This window comes from Chlamydotis macqueenii, chromosome 20 (genome assembly GCF_036417535.1).
Source record: "Chlamydotis macqueenii isolate bChlMac1 chromosome 20, bChlMac1.mat, whole genome shotgun sequence".
Classification (NCBI taxonomy): Eukaryota; Metazoa; Chordata; class Aves; order Otidiformes; family Otididae; genus Chlamydotis; species Chlamydotis macqueenii.
In genome coordinates, this window is record NC_141575.1 from 6404092 (window position 1) to 6418316 (window position 14225).

The following is a 14225-nucleotide window of genomic DNA, read 5'->3' on the forward strand; positions in this document are numbered from 1 at the left end:
CCAGTCTTCTCCATCCAAGTTCCCACTGACTGATCCAAGTGATGATACAAGGTTATTTGTTTGCTCTTGTTTCAGCTCCCTTCAGCTGCAATCCACAGCCCATCTAGCTTAATTACACTTTCCTCTCAACAGCCCTGTCTCAACTCATTCAAGGAGAGCACCTCAGACGTGCAACAATGGTTCATCTGCAGAGTTCCAGGAGAGCAAACAAACAAGCAAAGGAGGAAGAGAAAACCACAGCCACAGACAAGTATCTAGTGTCAAGAGAAATTCCCTGTGGGATAAACCTTACAGTCCTCACCTCTGTAATGAAGAGGATGCATTCCAGGAACATGAAATCCTTATGGTTTTCGTTTACCACCCTCTCATCAACAAAGTGTCGAGGCTCCAGATTTGGATGGTCTAAAAAGAGTAAGAGACAATAGGAAGTAACCTCTGTGGCACCCCCATTCTGAGACGACGTTCAGTCAGGCCTTGTCCTGCCCCTGTTCCACAAGAAATGCGATCCTTCAATTAGAGCTCTTCAGAAGTCAGCACAGAGCTGCTCCCTTCCATCTCATCTCCCACTCCAGTGCCTCAGCAGTGAGAGCACCTGGTAAACTCCCCAGGGCAGAAAAATGTGTTTTCTAGCACCAAAACCAAGACTCTCCTTTTAGAAAACTTGTAGTTATTGCAAAATAGACAGATGTACTGTACAAGGAAGCCTTCCATCTCCCAACCTAAACAACTTTACTTCCTCAGCTTTATTTGGAAAGCTGGGGAAAAAAAAAAATAATAAATCCAAGCTCCAAGCAAACTCTTCTGCTGTATTATACACAAATTTGACATATTTGAATTTAAAAGTCAGTCTCAAGCCCCACCATCTTTGCAACCTAGACAGATGGGGCAGAGGGCAGGTTGGGACACGAGAAGATTTTTATTAGTACCTATCAGCTGGGAACTGCCCCATATGAAAGGTAGAAACTGGAAGTCATCCAAGCCCCACACGCCCTGGCTGCCAGCAGGTTCCATCCTGTAGGTCTTCTGAAGTTTTCGCATCACTTCTAGGTACCTGAGACCAAAGAGAGAAGGAAGGGTTAAGACAAGGCCATCTTCCATCTTCACTGACTTACATGAGGACAAGAACAACCAGTCTGGAGAAGGACAAAACCTTCTATGACTTGCAAGGAGGCCCCCGCATACATCACAGTACACAGACTGTATATGCAGCTCCTTTGCCACAGAAAGCGGCCTGATGATAGGTATAGGAGCAAATAGCGGTATCTTTTAAAAATCAGGGGTTTTTACACCAAATTCACTAAGAAAGCAAGCAGCAGGGGTTTACTTCATCTGCAGTGTCTTCTATTGGTGCAGATCTTTTCCCAACCGCACTGTTACCCGAAAACATTGCTACTTCACTGTCCTTCAACAACCTCCAAAAGAGCTCAGAAAGCCTTCCACCTTACAGCAACCGCTGCTTCCGCTTTTCAGGTGGAAAATTAAAGCTGGAAGTACTATTGAAGGAAACGGTGTCCATGCTACTAAACAGTGATATAACACTCATTCCACCAGTTTCATCAGCACCAACTCTACCTCCTGGGCTGGAAATACATCTAGAGGAGCAGTGGAAGCCTGCTAGTTTCATAGATTTTTTTTTTTTTTCAGTATCTCAAGAGATGTTAGATCCTCTGATTAGATATTCCTGTCTATCAGAAAGCACAGAACTTCACCTTCATATCTTTGCTGAGCTCAGTAACTTACGCTCTGCTGAAGTAACCTTCCAGAAAGACAGTCAGCCTCTAACAGACAAGGTGCTATCACCGCTTTTGGAGACAGTTGTAACGAGTCACCATTCAGTTGATTAAAAAGTACATCTGCCTTCTAATTTTGTCCAAATTTGTGTTCCGTTTTCCCATTCTGCCCTTTTCCCCTAGGCCAGTAAACCCTTCAGCACTGACATTCTCTAACTATCTACACGTCTTTGTAGAAAACTCTTGATTTGCCCAGCTCACACCCCGGGAGGAGGCTGCTCTTACAACTTTTCACTCCCAAATGGGTGCAGATGAGTGGAAGAAAGGGGGCACAATCAGCCCAGACTACAGGAGTCTGGTGTACAGAACAGGCAATAACATCTCACACATCTCAGCTGGAAGTGGACACTATCAGGGATCTGTCCCCAAACAGCCCAGTGCTTCCAGCCCTTCTATTACCTCACCTGTTAAATACTTTAAAGACGATGGCCATCTGGTCATCCACTCTGAGAACTCCGATTTTGCAGAGGCAGCAGAGAAAGGCTGCAAATGCAGCTTCGTGCCCTAGAGTCAAAAAGGGATAAAGAGATGTGACACTGGCGTCCTTGGTGCCCATGGCAACCTTTCTGTGGGCACCACAACAGCTCTTCAGAAATCACAGCAGTCACATTCCCCACGTCAAGAACCCCAGACAGCTGTCCCTAAGGTGCTACCTCATCCTATTAATGACATGAGGTGACAATATTTCATCCCCACACAGCACCCGTCCAAAGTATACCTTCTAGACATTCATAAAGCGATTATGAACTCTGAGGGGAAAAACAAACAAACAAACAATAAGTTATTGAGGAGAAACAGCCCCAATACTAGGCAAGCTGGGAGCAAGGCAGGACCTTTCCCAGGAGCTTGGCACGGCAGGGGAAGTGGAGCACCAGAGCTGTCTGCTTGCAAGACGCCAGAGAACCTCACACCTGCAAGTAAATAGATTTCCTCCCGCTTCAAAAATATCTGTGTCAGAAGGATGCAGATCCTATGACGCTGCCGGGAACAGTCTGTCCCAGAAGGTACTGGGATCTCAGGCTGAGCCTCTGCAGCTTGGTCCCCCAGCTAACAGCAAGGAAAAGAAACAACCAGAAAAACCAGAGCAATGTCTTTTAGTGGAACAGACCAGAGAAGGGAGGGTACAAGATCAGCAGCTCCATGCTATGAAGAAGTCCAGCTCCCAGTGTGGGAACAAAGTGCACCTATGGTCTACCCACTGTGAGCCAGGACATGGGCCATGGGCTTGGGACACACAGGAGGGGAGGAAAGGCTGAATTTCCTTCCTTGAGCTGACAAAACTCCAGCCAGCAGGCCCTTTTCCAAATACAACATCTCCCCCTGGTGCCAGCGAGCCGCAGCTATCCTGCTCCAGCTCTTCATCCTCCCACCCACATCCTCCTCTTCCTCTCCCTGCCCAGGTCCAAAGTTATGCTTCCTTGCACCCACAGCATCCTGCTCTCCTGCCTTTTGGTGGTGACACGCCTGTCCTCTAGACAGAGGAGCAGAGCATGCAGGTGATTCTGGATTTAGGTCTAACTGAAACCAGTGTGGTTACTCCAACCTGCAATTCAGTATCCCTGTAAGTGCAAAATGCTTCTACCTCCAGATTTCAAAGCCCCTCTGTAAGCAATGATGTCACTTCAACGGAACACCAGAGCTCACGACACCTCCAACTGAACACAAACTTGGTTCCCATTCCAGTTCCAGTCCAAGCAATTATATTTTATCCCTCTAAACTGGCTATTGCAGATCAGCAGCTGCAGGACTGCCATATGCAGTAAAGCAGCTCCTACAGCTTATCCCAGAACGGCTCGGCTCACATTTCCTCGGGTGAGACATGAAAAGGGTGTCATAGCTCTAGCACAGCCCTGCTGCCAGGCCTAGCTCTCTCTCAGTCACAGCCCCCACTGGACATAGGGGCGAGGAGACCCTAGAAGGAAAGCGTTTGTCTCAAGCTGGGACTAAAAATAGTGGCAACAATATATTTAAATAAAGGCAGCACCGGGCTCCAAAGGGTCACTACCCGATGGAGTCCAGCCTCGCCAGCGTGCGTGCCCAGGTACCTGTGCCGTAGTCAATGCGGGTGGAGTTCCCCACGGATTCCTTCAGGTACACGGCCACTTCTGGTGCAGCGTCAGCCAAATGCTTGGGTATCACTGTTGCCACCAACTTTTCTGCTTCCTGAAAGACACAGAAGACTCTCCCGAGTGAGTGCAGCTGTGTCACAGGCCCCAGGAGCAATTCACTCTCTGCTCAGACGCTGTTGCAGAGTGTGAGCTGCAATGGCGCACTCCTGCAATGGCCAGAGCCACCACGACAGAGGAGCAAATTCTCCCGTTGAAGAAGTCATCTCCAGACACAGAGCAATTCAGGGAGAGCTTGTCCTGACACTTATTTAGCCCACATACATCCTGCAGGAAAAAAAGGCTTCACCATCCAAGTACCTCAACCCAGATACCCACTGAGTCACCTCCAGGACAAAAGCACTAACAGAGCAGCAGACCACCTGCAAGCTCGTTGCTGCTGGGTTTGCGCCCGTGCCACCTCCAGAGCTCGGCGCAGGGCAAGTGCTCTGAGCTGAAGGAAGTCGAGCAGTTTCACAACCTTCCTCTGATTTGGTGCGTCGCTCATCAGCTAACACAGCAGGCAGTTACAAAGCAAAGATGCTCCTTGGGCTTGGAGGGCCCTCATGGCTCATCCAGGACTTGGAGACCCAGCCAAGAGCATTTACGTGGACCATACGCTCTCATAAGAGGAGAAGACAGCACCAGATCAGGAGTGGGTAATGCATATCAAGAGGTGGATCCTTCACAGCTTACCTGAGCTGCCACACGATGATGGAGCCATTCTGCTACCCCTGCTGGGCACACTGCCCCTCCATAGGACCTGCACTTAATGCTACACGTGAAAGACATGCTCACCTGGTCTAGTTTGGCGTACCAGGTCCTGAAGGCTTTGTTCCCAAAGCGAGAAGGTTGATCCACTGGCGGGGTTTCATCGATCCATCTGTCGAGGGTGTTCAGAAGAGCCACCAGCTTTTCAATGGGCTACAGAGACAATGAAAACAAGAGGTCACAGTGACATAAAACAGAGCAGTCCCTCAGGCCCTGACATCTCTGCCCTGGTTTGGAGTCATTAAAGCCCACATCATCCTTCCCAAGGATGGCAAGGGGAAATGGGATGTGCCAACGCTTCCCCAAAATGCAGAGGAGCCAGGAAAACCGTCCTCCCCTCAGAAGATCAGTCCAGTACAAAGCCCAGCCTGAGGCAGGCTCTCCAGTCACCCCCACAGTCTTTCATGAGCTGCACAAGCACTATGCTCCAAAACCTCTCAGAAGAGCTACAGCAAGCTCCTAGCTGTAGGGCACACAGGACTGAGCAGCAGGGAAGGGCTACACAGTTCAGGGATCTCCAACACAAAACTCAGGCTGTGCATCCTGAGTGTCCTGTGTCCCGCACGGGATACAGCACAGCACTCAGCACGTATCCTCACCAGCGGCTGACGATGTGACCTAGAGGCCCTTCTCAAGGCCCCTAATCTTTGTCCTGGAGTGTCTCTTAGGACCCAGGATTAGCAGTGCTGGTGTTAGCATTCGTACAGCACGGCCTAATCGCAAGTCAACCTTCTCAGCATGATTCCTGTTGCTTCAAACTCACACCAGCCAGGCTGCTACAGCAGCTCCAACCCAGGGACGCTCCGTGCACGTGGCAAAACACAACCTACCCAGGGGAAAGGCAGGCTGCTTGCCCACCAGTGTCACAGCAGAGCAAGCATGAGAAGCTCTTGCCTCTCAGAGAAATGTCTCAATACAAACACAAAGTTGATGGGAAGAATAATGCAACAACAGGGCAACAGAGCCACCTTTCTTACACCTGGTACCGGAAGGAGAAAGTGAGGAACCTGTGTAGGATGTACGAGAGTGACTGGAGGAGGCACTGCTGTAGCCAAGAAGGAAGAGAGGTGCAACAGGCGCGTTGTCCATGTCTATCTACACCTACAGCATGACATCTCAAGCTGTTCTGTTAGGACCAGGGCTGGCCAAGGCACACAGCCTCCTCCCTGCCTTGCCTGTACAGCTACACCCCACACACCAAGAGGCAGCACTGTAGGCAGCACTTTAAGCAGCTCCAAACAGTTTTAGGAGCCTCTGCCGACAACTGGTCAAGCCTGCCAGAGGCTCTGGGATTCTCCTCACTCGCCTCCAAGCACCCGGAGAGCCGTCAGCCGCCACAGCAGCTGGCCAGGCCCCGGGCAATGTAGGCTCCTCTGTCTCACGAGGGGATTCCTCCTTCAAGGGGACAAAGAGGACAGCAGAAGCAGCGGCTGGTTTGACTTTGCTGCAGGCATCGACTGTGTGAAGCTGGCTGGTCTCCTGGGCTGTGGTTCAATTCTTCACACTGCCTGCCAGGAGGACGAGGAAACAGCCGAGCCCAGCAAGTTTCCAGCCCTTGAAGTGCCACTCGAAGCGGGTGGGTGGAGAGACGGGCACAGCAGAGCCGCGCTGCCGCTGAACCAGCTGCGGATCGCTCCCCGTGCCCTCTGCTCCCAGGGGGAAGGGTCTCAGGGTGGACACGGCCTCCCACAGACAGAGGCTCCTCAGGAGCCGAGGACATGGTGGGATCAGCCAGCAGCAAGCGGGATCAGGCAGAGGAGGGATCCACTCACCCCACAGGACCTTGACACTTGGCCGCTGAGCCAGGTTAGAGGCTGGGATACAGAACAAGACCTGAGCACACCAGGAACACGAAAAACCCAAGTGCCAAGGGACACGAGCAGGGCAGAAGCTCTGGGTGCCCTGGTGAGGCTGCAAACTGAAGCCACTAACGGGCCAGCACCTCAGATTCTCGTGGACCAAGGCAGCACAACACCCTCTGCTTCAGCTCCCTGCTGCCTGAAATGCTGCAGAAACCCGGCAGCTCCCCGCTGCACCGGGCCGGGTTTGGACTCGGCTCCACTCCTTCCTGCCTATTGCATTCCCCTCCAATTAAGCAACAGCGTCCCCAGCACTGGGTTGCATTAAATAATTAAACCGTGCTGGTGATTTATCCGCCGGCACCAGCAGCTCATTACGAGCAGCTACCGTATTTCAAACCCCTCTCAGCGAGCGCTCAGTGCCGCCTGGATAAATGGCTGGCAAGGAGCGGCTCCTTCCCCCTCCCCAGATCTGCCCGCGGGCCTTGGGGAGTGCGCGAGCCGAACCTCCCCTTCCCCACTCACTTGCTTTAAAGGGATTAAAAAGCCCAGCCCCGCTGAACACGGGAGAGCAGGACCCAGCTGCCGGCTCAGCCATGCCAATAAATAATTAAAGAGATGCGGCTCGTTTCGGGCTCAAGGCCCTTTGAAAAGGGGGTTACTCAAAGAAGCAGCTTCCCGTTGTCCAGCAGAGGAAACTTGTGCATCCAGGGCTGACCCCAGCGGGGAGAAGCAGGGGAAGAGCAGAGCTTTCGGGAGCACAACCATCGGCACCGCTGCAGCCCTGTTCTGCCTGGCTGGGTTTTTAAGCTCTATTTTTGCTTTACCTTTCCAATGATCAAAGCAAGGGCAACCTTCCCCCCCTGCTCTCCTCACTCTTCTCGTTGTGCTGATTTTGCATCCCCTTGACCCCGAGTCTGCCACAAGTCCCAGAGGCAAACCACGGAGCCTCCTACAGAGCAGAGACCTGTCAGCATCTCTCAAGAGCAGGGGCCAGGCAGATGGAGGTGCTGAGAAGGCACCACGGCAGCCAGAGGCGCCTGAGGGGACTGAGCCTACCCCTGTGGGCTCCTCCAGCCCCGTCAGAGGGGGACGCTGTGGAAATCGGGGCATTCGCTGCTTCCCAAACTTCCCACCTGGAACCAGCGCAAGCCACAAGGCCAGCCAATTTCCCCCAGTTTCCCCCCAGTGCAGTGAACTGTTTGAAGGGAAGGTCTGCAGCCAAAATTAACCCCCTCCCTGCTGCACTGCTCCTCTGATCAAAGTCACAGCTCCAGCCCACAGCCCCAGCAGTCGCTGCACAGACCCCCCCACGTGAGAAGCCCTCCCTCCAGGAGCAGAAGGCAGGTCACAGCCTATCAGCCATAAAACCTTGTGCCAGACACAGTGTCTACGCCAGAGTCCTAAACCACAGCTCAGCTATCGCTGCTTGTCAGATGCCTCCAGCAAAACCCCAGACAGCTCCACACAATTTTTCAGCGAGAGCAGAGTAAGCTCAGCAAGTCTCAGAAGGGGCTCAGCCCCCAGAGGATCCAGCTTTTGCTCCAGCAGACGGTTTGGTATCGACACACGCTACTCCGCAAACCATTAAGCTGTCTCTTTCAAAGCAGGGCAGACCAGACTTTCTCTCTCTTTTTTTTTTCCCCCCTGCAGCAAAGCAATCGCAGTAAGTCGCAGAGAGGATACGCGTTCAGCAGAAAGGATTCCAGGAGGTCATTTGCCAAAGGAAGGCGTCCCCAGCATTTGATCAGGGAGGAAGATGGGACGGCACAAAAGCACATCAGCAGCAGGTACGGCACGAGAAAAGAAAGCAGAGCAGAGATGCAAGCGGAGGCCACAAGGGGCTGAGCCTTTAAAAGCACAGATAAGCAGTTTGATCTACAAACGAACTCATGTGAACAGGCAACCTCATCAACAAGGCAACCCTGGGGATGCTCCACCAGTGCCGCAAGTCACAGGCTTCTGCTCTCCTCAGCGCGAGGGGAACGAGACATGTTCCCCGCCACTTCCCAAGCCGTCAGGATCGCGTCTCTCATTTCTCACCTGGACTGGGGCCACAGAGGGAAAACAATCACTCCAAGAGGGATCTACTGCACAGACACAGCCCTGATACAGCTTTTCCTAGAGAGCTGACAGCTCAAAGGGGTTGGCAGAAGAGGGTTTTTTCCCCCCTCCCTTTGTTTTGCTCATTTTTAATGCTTTGTTTCCCTAGAACTGCTCTGTGAATGGTTGGGAATAAGCGAGATCATGACAAAGACAAAACTCAAAGGTGAAATGCAAACAGTGGAAAGCAAGAGCAGCATTTGACAGCAGTTTCTACTGAAGTGAAGGAACAAAAGGTGGATACAAAGCCTGTTAGGGAGGGGCTCATTATCCCTGATCCCCTCCATGAACTACAAGCAAGTTCCTCATTCACACACTGGCTCCTAGAAGGGAAGGCTGGACTTAACATGCCTGCTTCAAACACATATGACTAGGTTAAAGATCATCATAGGCTGCCTTCCCACGCCAGAATGAAGCTGTAAACACACAGGGCCTGGTCTGCTTCCCATTCTGCCTAGATCTATTTAGACTATTCTCAGCTTTCTTGCACAGCCATGTAAGTTTGAACAGTAAAAATGTGCCCAAGAATCTCTTCATTGCAACGCAGAACAAGGGAGGGGGATCCAGCGTGCAACACAGAAGCGAAGGTGGTGGCCAACATATGCTCTGCAGATCACAGCAGCACCCAGCGAGACCTCAGGGCAGTAACACCAGGGAGAATGCCTGCCCTTCCCCTCCAGACGATCTTGCTGTGCCCTGATAAGGGGAACAGGCATTAAAACCGGCCACGGCAGCAGACAGAGCCAGGTGACAGTGACATTAGCGCAAGGTGAAAAACAGGTCCTGTCTGCTTAACACCTTGGAAGGGGTGATCCTGCCCCACAGGCTAAAAATTCCCTCCTGGCCCAGCCCTCCTGTGTGCTCCGCAGCCCCTGGTTGCCAGCAGCACAACCCTTGGTGAGGCAGGTCCACTCAACGACACGCCTTGAGCTCACACGCTGTCAAACCAGACCTCGCCCAGCTCAGCTTCGGCTTGGGTCGAGGAGACCGGTGCTGTTAACACAGTCTGAGCAACGAGGAAGCCCAGGGAGAGGGAGACAAGTGACTTGCCCAGGGTCGCACAGAAAGGCAGTGGGAGAGCAGGAATGGAACAGACACCTCAGCCTTTTGCCTGCAACCAGGAGAAAATACCACATCTCCAACCACTGGCTGAAGCCAGACTGTGAAAACAGGGTCAAAGCATTCTCCTTTTCACCGCCAGCTTCTGTCCACTTGTAACTTGCTTGATTTCCCATCCAGCAAGCACACACAGAGCGTCTGCATCCTGGGGGGCGAACACTGCAGGCTGGCATTTGCAACCCCAAGCGTAACCCAACCGCATGTATTCTCCATGGCTCCCACATCAGCTGGGAAGTATTCACTGTAGAGCCAAAAAAAGAAAGGCAGAAAAGGAGAAACAAGTGCATCCAAACTCTTCTCCTACCTCTGAAACTTTGTATTCGCAGGTCAGCTTCTTGCCCCTGACACCTTCATTCAGAGTGAGGATGAAGCCCATGTAATCTGCGTATGCCTGCAAACACACCCGAGAGAGCAGGGCATTAGCGAACACCCACGGTCTGCTGGAACGAGCAACGGCATGGGAGCACTCCTGCACACCGAGGGAACCTCTCCTAACACACAGCGCTGCTTTCTTGGAGACAGCCAGGCTGCAGGGCTTGCTGAGAGCTTCCAGCTATTTTTGGCAGACCTTAGAGGCAGATGGCGATTGTGCTAAGAACCCTGCATCGCTGTAAAAATTACAGAGAGAAGAATCCTAAAAAAGCTGTCACTGCCCCCGAAATCCTTCCCTCAGCTGCCTGCCTTCTATCAGGTCAAACTCCTCAGCTCTGCAGAGCCTCAGCTGCACCTAGACATCCTGCTCTGTGCTGTTCCTCCCAGACCTGCACCATTATCTCCCCTTTCCTCCTTCTACTCTTCTCCCATGGTCACGCATGATAGAGAACTGGGAGAGAGCCCAGGCTCCTCACCGCTCTTGTCTTTAAATTCACTGCTCTTAAAGCATCATATCCAGAGCAGCTCCACAGCTCTAAGTCTTTGAAAACATCAGACTGGCATGCTGCCTCCTCTTCTTCCTTGGGCATCTCCTGCACAGCAAGTCCTTAAACCCAGGAGACTTAAAGAAAGCTGCACTCAGAGGTTTGCTTGAGACCTGGCTAGTAACTTAAGCTTCTCTTAAGACATCACAGATAAGTCATCAAGCAAGAACTTGCTCCTAAGAGGTGGGACAAGTCTGGGCGAACACACCAATCCCTCAAAGGCAGAGAAGGGAAAACCTGCCTGTTCCACCAGCTCCACATATACAGTAAACAAAAATTATCCAGGAAATTGAAGGCCTTGGCTCTAGAGCCCTTTCCAGTGCAGCAAGGTGGGACGGCCCAGGAACCAATCCAGCCTGACGCTGTTAGAAGCCCAGGCAGCAGGACTGTGTTCAAGTCAAGTTCAAACAGCACTGGGCGAATCCAGTTTTGATACGTACAGGCTAGGTAGGATGAAATAGTTACCAGCTTCTTGTCTAGCTTGTTAAGAGGGAGCAATAATTATTTTTAAGCATCTCTGGTCTCCCTCAGCCTTTGGGCTCTCCCTGGCTCACTCCTTTGTCAGAGAATTTGGCTGCCAGACTCCACACCTCACTGCCAGGTCATTTTCCTACAAACAGGCAGTGACTCTTCTGCTTTAAAACACAAATCCATTAATTTCCGATTACTTGCCCAAACCTGCTTTACTTCGTGGCTGCTTCTGGATGAGACCTGGCTGCCAGTGAAGCCTAACAAGCACTTACCAGCTTTCCCAGAGCCATACCTGTGAGCGCTTCCACTTGGCCATGTCGGAAACCATGTTTATCTCCTTTTTGGGGATCATGAAGCTCTGCTGGAGGGGAGGAGCCACCTCCTCAGAGGTACCTGCGAGATGCAAAAAAGAGGTAAAGTAAAGGCAGTGGAGAAGAATAAATCCTCTGTCTTCCTTTCTTAAAAATCAACATTCATTTCTCAGGAGACAGAAAGCAAACGAATCCATCCCAGCGCACGCCATTATCTCACCAAGTCCTCCTCACCAAACAATATCCTCTCAATCCCCTGACAATGTACTCCTAAGGACACTGCAAGGCTCCAGAAGTGGCATCACGTTTGTTTTCGCTAGTAAAGATGCATTTCCCATCCCTACAGAGAGGCTGGTGCAGCAGCTAACAAAGACAACCGCCTGCTAGTTCGAGTATTTCTGTCTGGTGAAGGCAAGCCCCAGGTCATGCTGAAGCTCTGAGCTCTCCTAACAAACTGCGTCTTGTTTTTAGGGTGTAAAGCCTGAACTGCATTCCCCTAAAAAGGACAACTCCTGCAAAGACAAAGCTGGAGCGATTCAATAGATGGCAGTCCAGAGCCGCAGCCCTCCGTCCAGGCAGCGCCGGGACTCGGAGGATGCTGGGACACAGCCTCTTCCAGGTGGAAGCTATGAAGATCATTTCATTTTAAAGCTCTCTCAGAGCTCAGGATGCAATATTTAACACGAACACAAATTGTTAATGCATTAGATCAAGCTCTTCCCCTGGGCATCTGAGCCAAGGACCCAGCCCTGCGGTAAGGGCCACTCCTTCCCCACTCTCCAGAGCTCTGCTCTCAGCCCGCAGTCCCGCACCAGGACCCCGCAGAGCCAGAAATGCTCCAGGAGGTTAGAGGTAATTTGCATTATGCTCTTATAAGTGCGACTTTCAAGAGCAAAAAGCAGGGCAGCAGAACACTGTGCAGGAAACCAAGTGCTAATGTGAATTTACAAATTCAGTCAGAGTCCCCCAGTTCCTCTTTTCAATCCTAGAAAATCTGAAGGCATTTGTTCAGCACCAGCCACTGTGGCAACACCTCAGCGACTGCTCTGCACACTACAGCGAGCTCAGGGACCAGCTCCCTAACGTACACCACCAAACTCCAACCCCCTACAACATTAGCTGCATTTACACAGAAAATACTACCCAGAAGCGTCAGCAGCCTTTTCTGCAGCAGAGCAGTGCTGTCTAGCAGGCAGATCAGGGAAAAGGGAATCCAAAGTCCCGGGAACCATGCAGAGTCTGCTACAGACTTCTCACGTAACCTTAGAAAGTCATTTAATTCCTCTGCCTTTCAAGTTCCCCGTCTACAGAACAAACGGAGCCTCACCACCTGCCCAGAGTGCAGCGGTGGTTGGTTCAGTCCTCTGCATGAGTTACAGTGAAACTCCCAGGCACATGGATGAGAGGAACAACACAGGAGAAACTTAAATGAAAGACGTGTGCCTCTCTCCTGAAAATTCAGCACACAGCTCTCAATGACACGAAAACAACGAAAAATCCCAGAGCACCGGTGCAAAAAGGCAAACACTGACTTGTTCGTTAGTACAGATGACACATAAGGACTGTGCCCTGGACTGGGGGGATCCAGCTGTTGGCCCAGCCTCTGCCTCATCACAAAACTCGTTTCATCTCTTTGCATTTGATTCTCAACGCTCGCTTCTTCTGACGCTCACTTTTGCATTTCCTCTTGGGGAGGAAAGCATAGATACTCAAGGAAGGAAACACGGCGAGGGCTGCAGGAATTACAAGACTATAAAATGAATACGTAAGGAAAGTCCAAAACAAGGATGTGATGGAGACAGGAGCAGAACGGGTCAGTTTTATGATAAGAAGCAACCCGGACAAAGGAGAGACCTTCAGTCTTATTCCTATGCTGTGGGAAGGGGGAATCAAACTCAGCCAAGAGATGGAATTTCTACACCGGCAAACACTGCCCATGTCAGCCACGGGAAAGGGAGCCACAGAAAACGGGCCACGGATGCCAGGGAGCCCCAGGAGCAGCCTAAATCCCGACCCAGCTGCAGGCCAGACCCGCACACCCCGCCAGCCCTCGCAGTCTCCCCCCCCGCCCCGGCCCCGGCCCCTGCTGCGGGGTGCAGACCCCGCGGGGAGCACCCGCCCAGCCCTCGCCGTCTCGGGGGGCTCAGGCCCCAGCCGTGCCGGCAGCCTGCGGCCCCGCAGGCCTCAGCTCGGAGCGGGGTCGGGCAGCCGCTGGTGCCGGGCCACCCCCCCCGCCCCACCGGGCCAAGGGGCGGGGGGCTCCAGGGCCATTCGTAACCTCAGCAGAGCCTCTTCCCTCCTCACCCCCACCACAGGCCCGGGCCCCTCCGTGAAACGCGGGACCCGGCGCCCCCGGCACAAGGACCCCCACGCACCCCACTCCCCGGCACACCCTGGGCCCGACCCCGAGGCACCCCTCAAGGGCCCCCAGCGCGGCCCCCAGCCCAGAAGGCTCCGCAGCCGCCCCCGGCCCGGCCCGGCCGCCCCTCACCTGCCCGCCGCTCGCTCTCTGCCATCTTCCCGGAGCCCGGCCGCCGCCGCCACCCCTCACCTCTCACCTCCGGACACGCCGAAGCTGCCGGCGGCCATATTTGAGCAGGGCACGTCGCCCGGTCCTGTCGCTGCAGGGGCTGTCAGCTGGGCGCGTGGCCCCTCCCGGCCACCGTCGTGACCCACGCCGCCATGTTTGTGCGGGGCACGGCCTCCTCTGCCCACACAAACCGCGGGGCGGCCATGCTTGTGCGGGGCGCTGCGGCGCCGCGAGGAGCGGGTGTGCGGGGAGCGGAGAGGATGCGCGCCTGGGCGAGCAGGAGGATTCTTCTCACCAACTCCCGGAGAA

At 53.0% G+C, this 14225-nt stretch overlaps 1 protein-coding gene across 1 annotated transcript in view; it reads right to left on the bottom strand.

Annotated features, from left to right (window-relative positions):
* Positions 1-14087, bottom strand: part of PTPA (protein phosphatase 2 phosphatase activator) — a 29051-nt gene extending 14964 nt beyond the window's left edge. The window contains exons 1-8 of the mRNA XM_086763868.1: positions 13878-14087; positions 11368-11468; positions 9992-10078; positions 4694-4819; positions 3836-3953; positions 2195-2294; positions 927-1051; positions 302-402 (exon numbers count right to left, since the gene is read on the bottom strand). Of these exons, the coding sequence (XP_086619994.1) occupies positions 302-402; positions 927-1051; positions 2195-2294; positions 3836-3953; positions 4694-4819; positions 9992-10078; positions 11368-11468; positions 13878-13902 (783 nt within the window). The 5' untranslated portion in view covers positions 13903-14087. The remainder of the gene's footprint in view (positions 1-301; positions 403-926; positions 1052-2194; positions 2295-3835; positions 3954-4693; positions 4820-9991; positions 10079-11367; positions 11469-13877) is intronic.
* Positions 14088-14225: the final 138 nt, after the last annotated feature.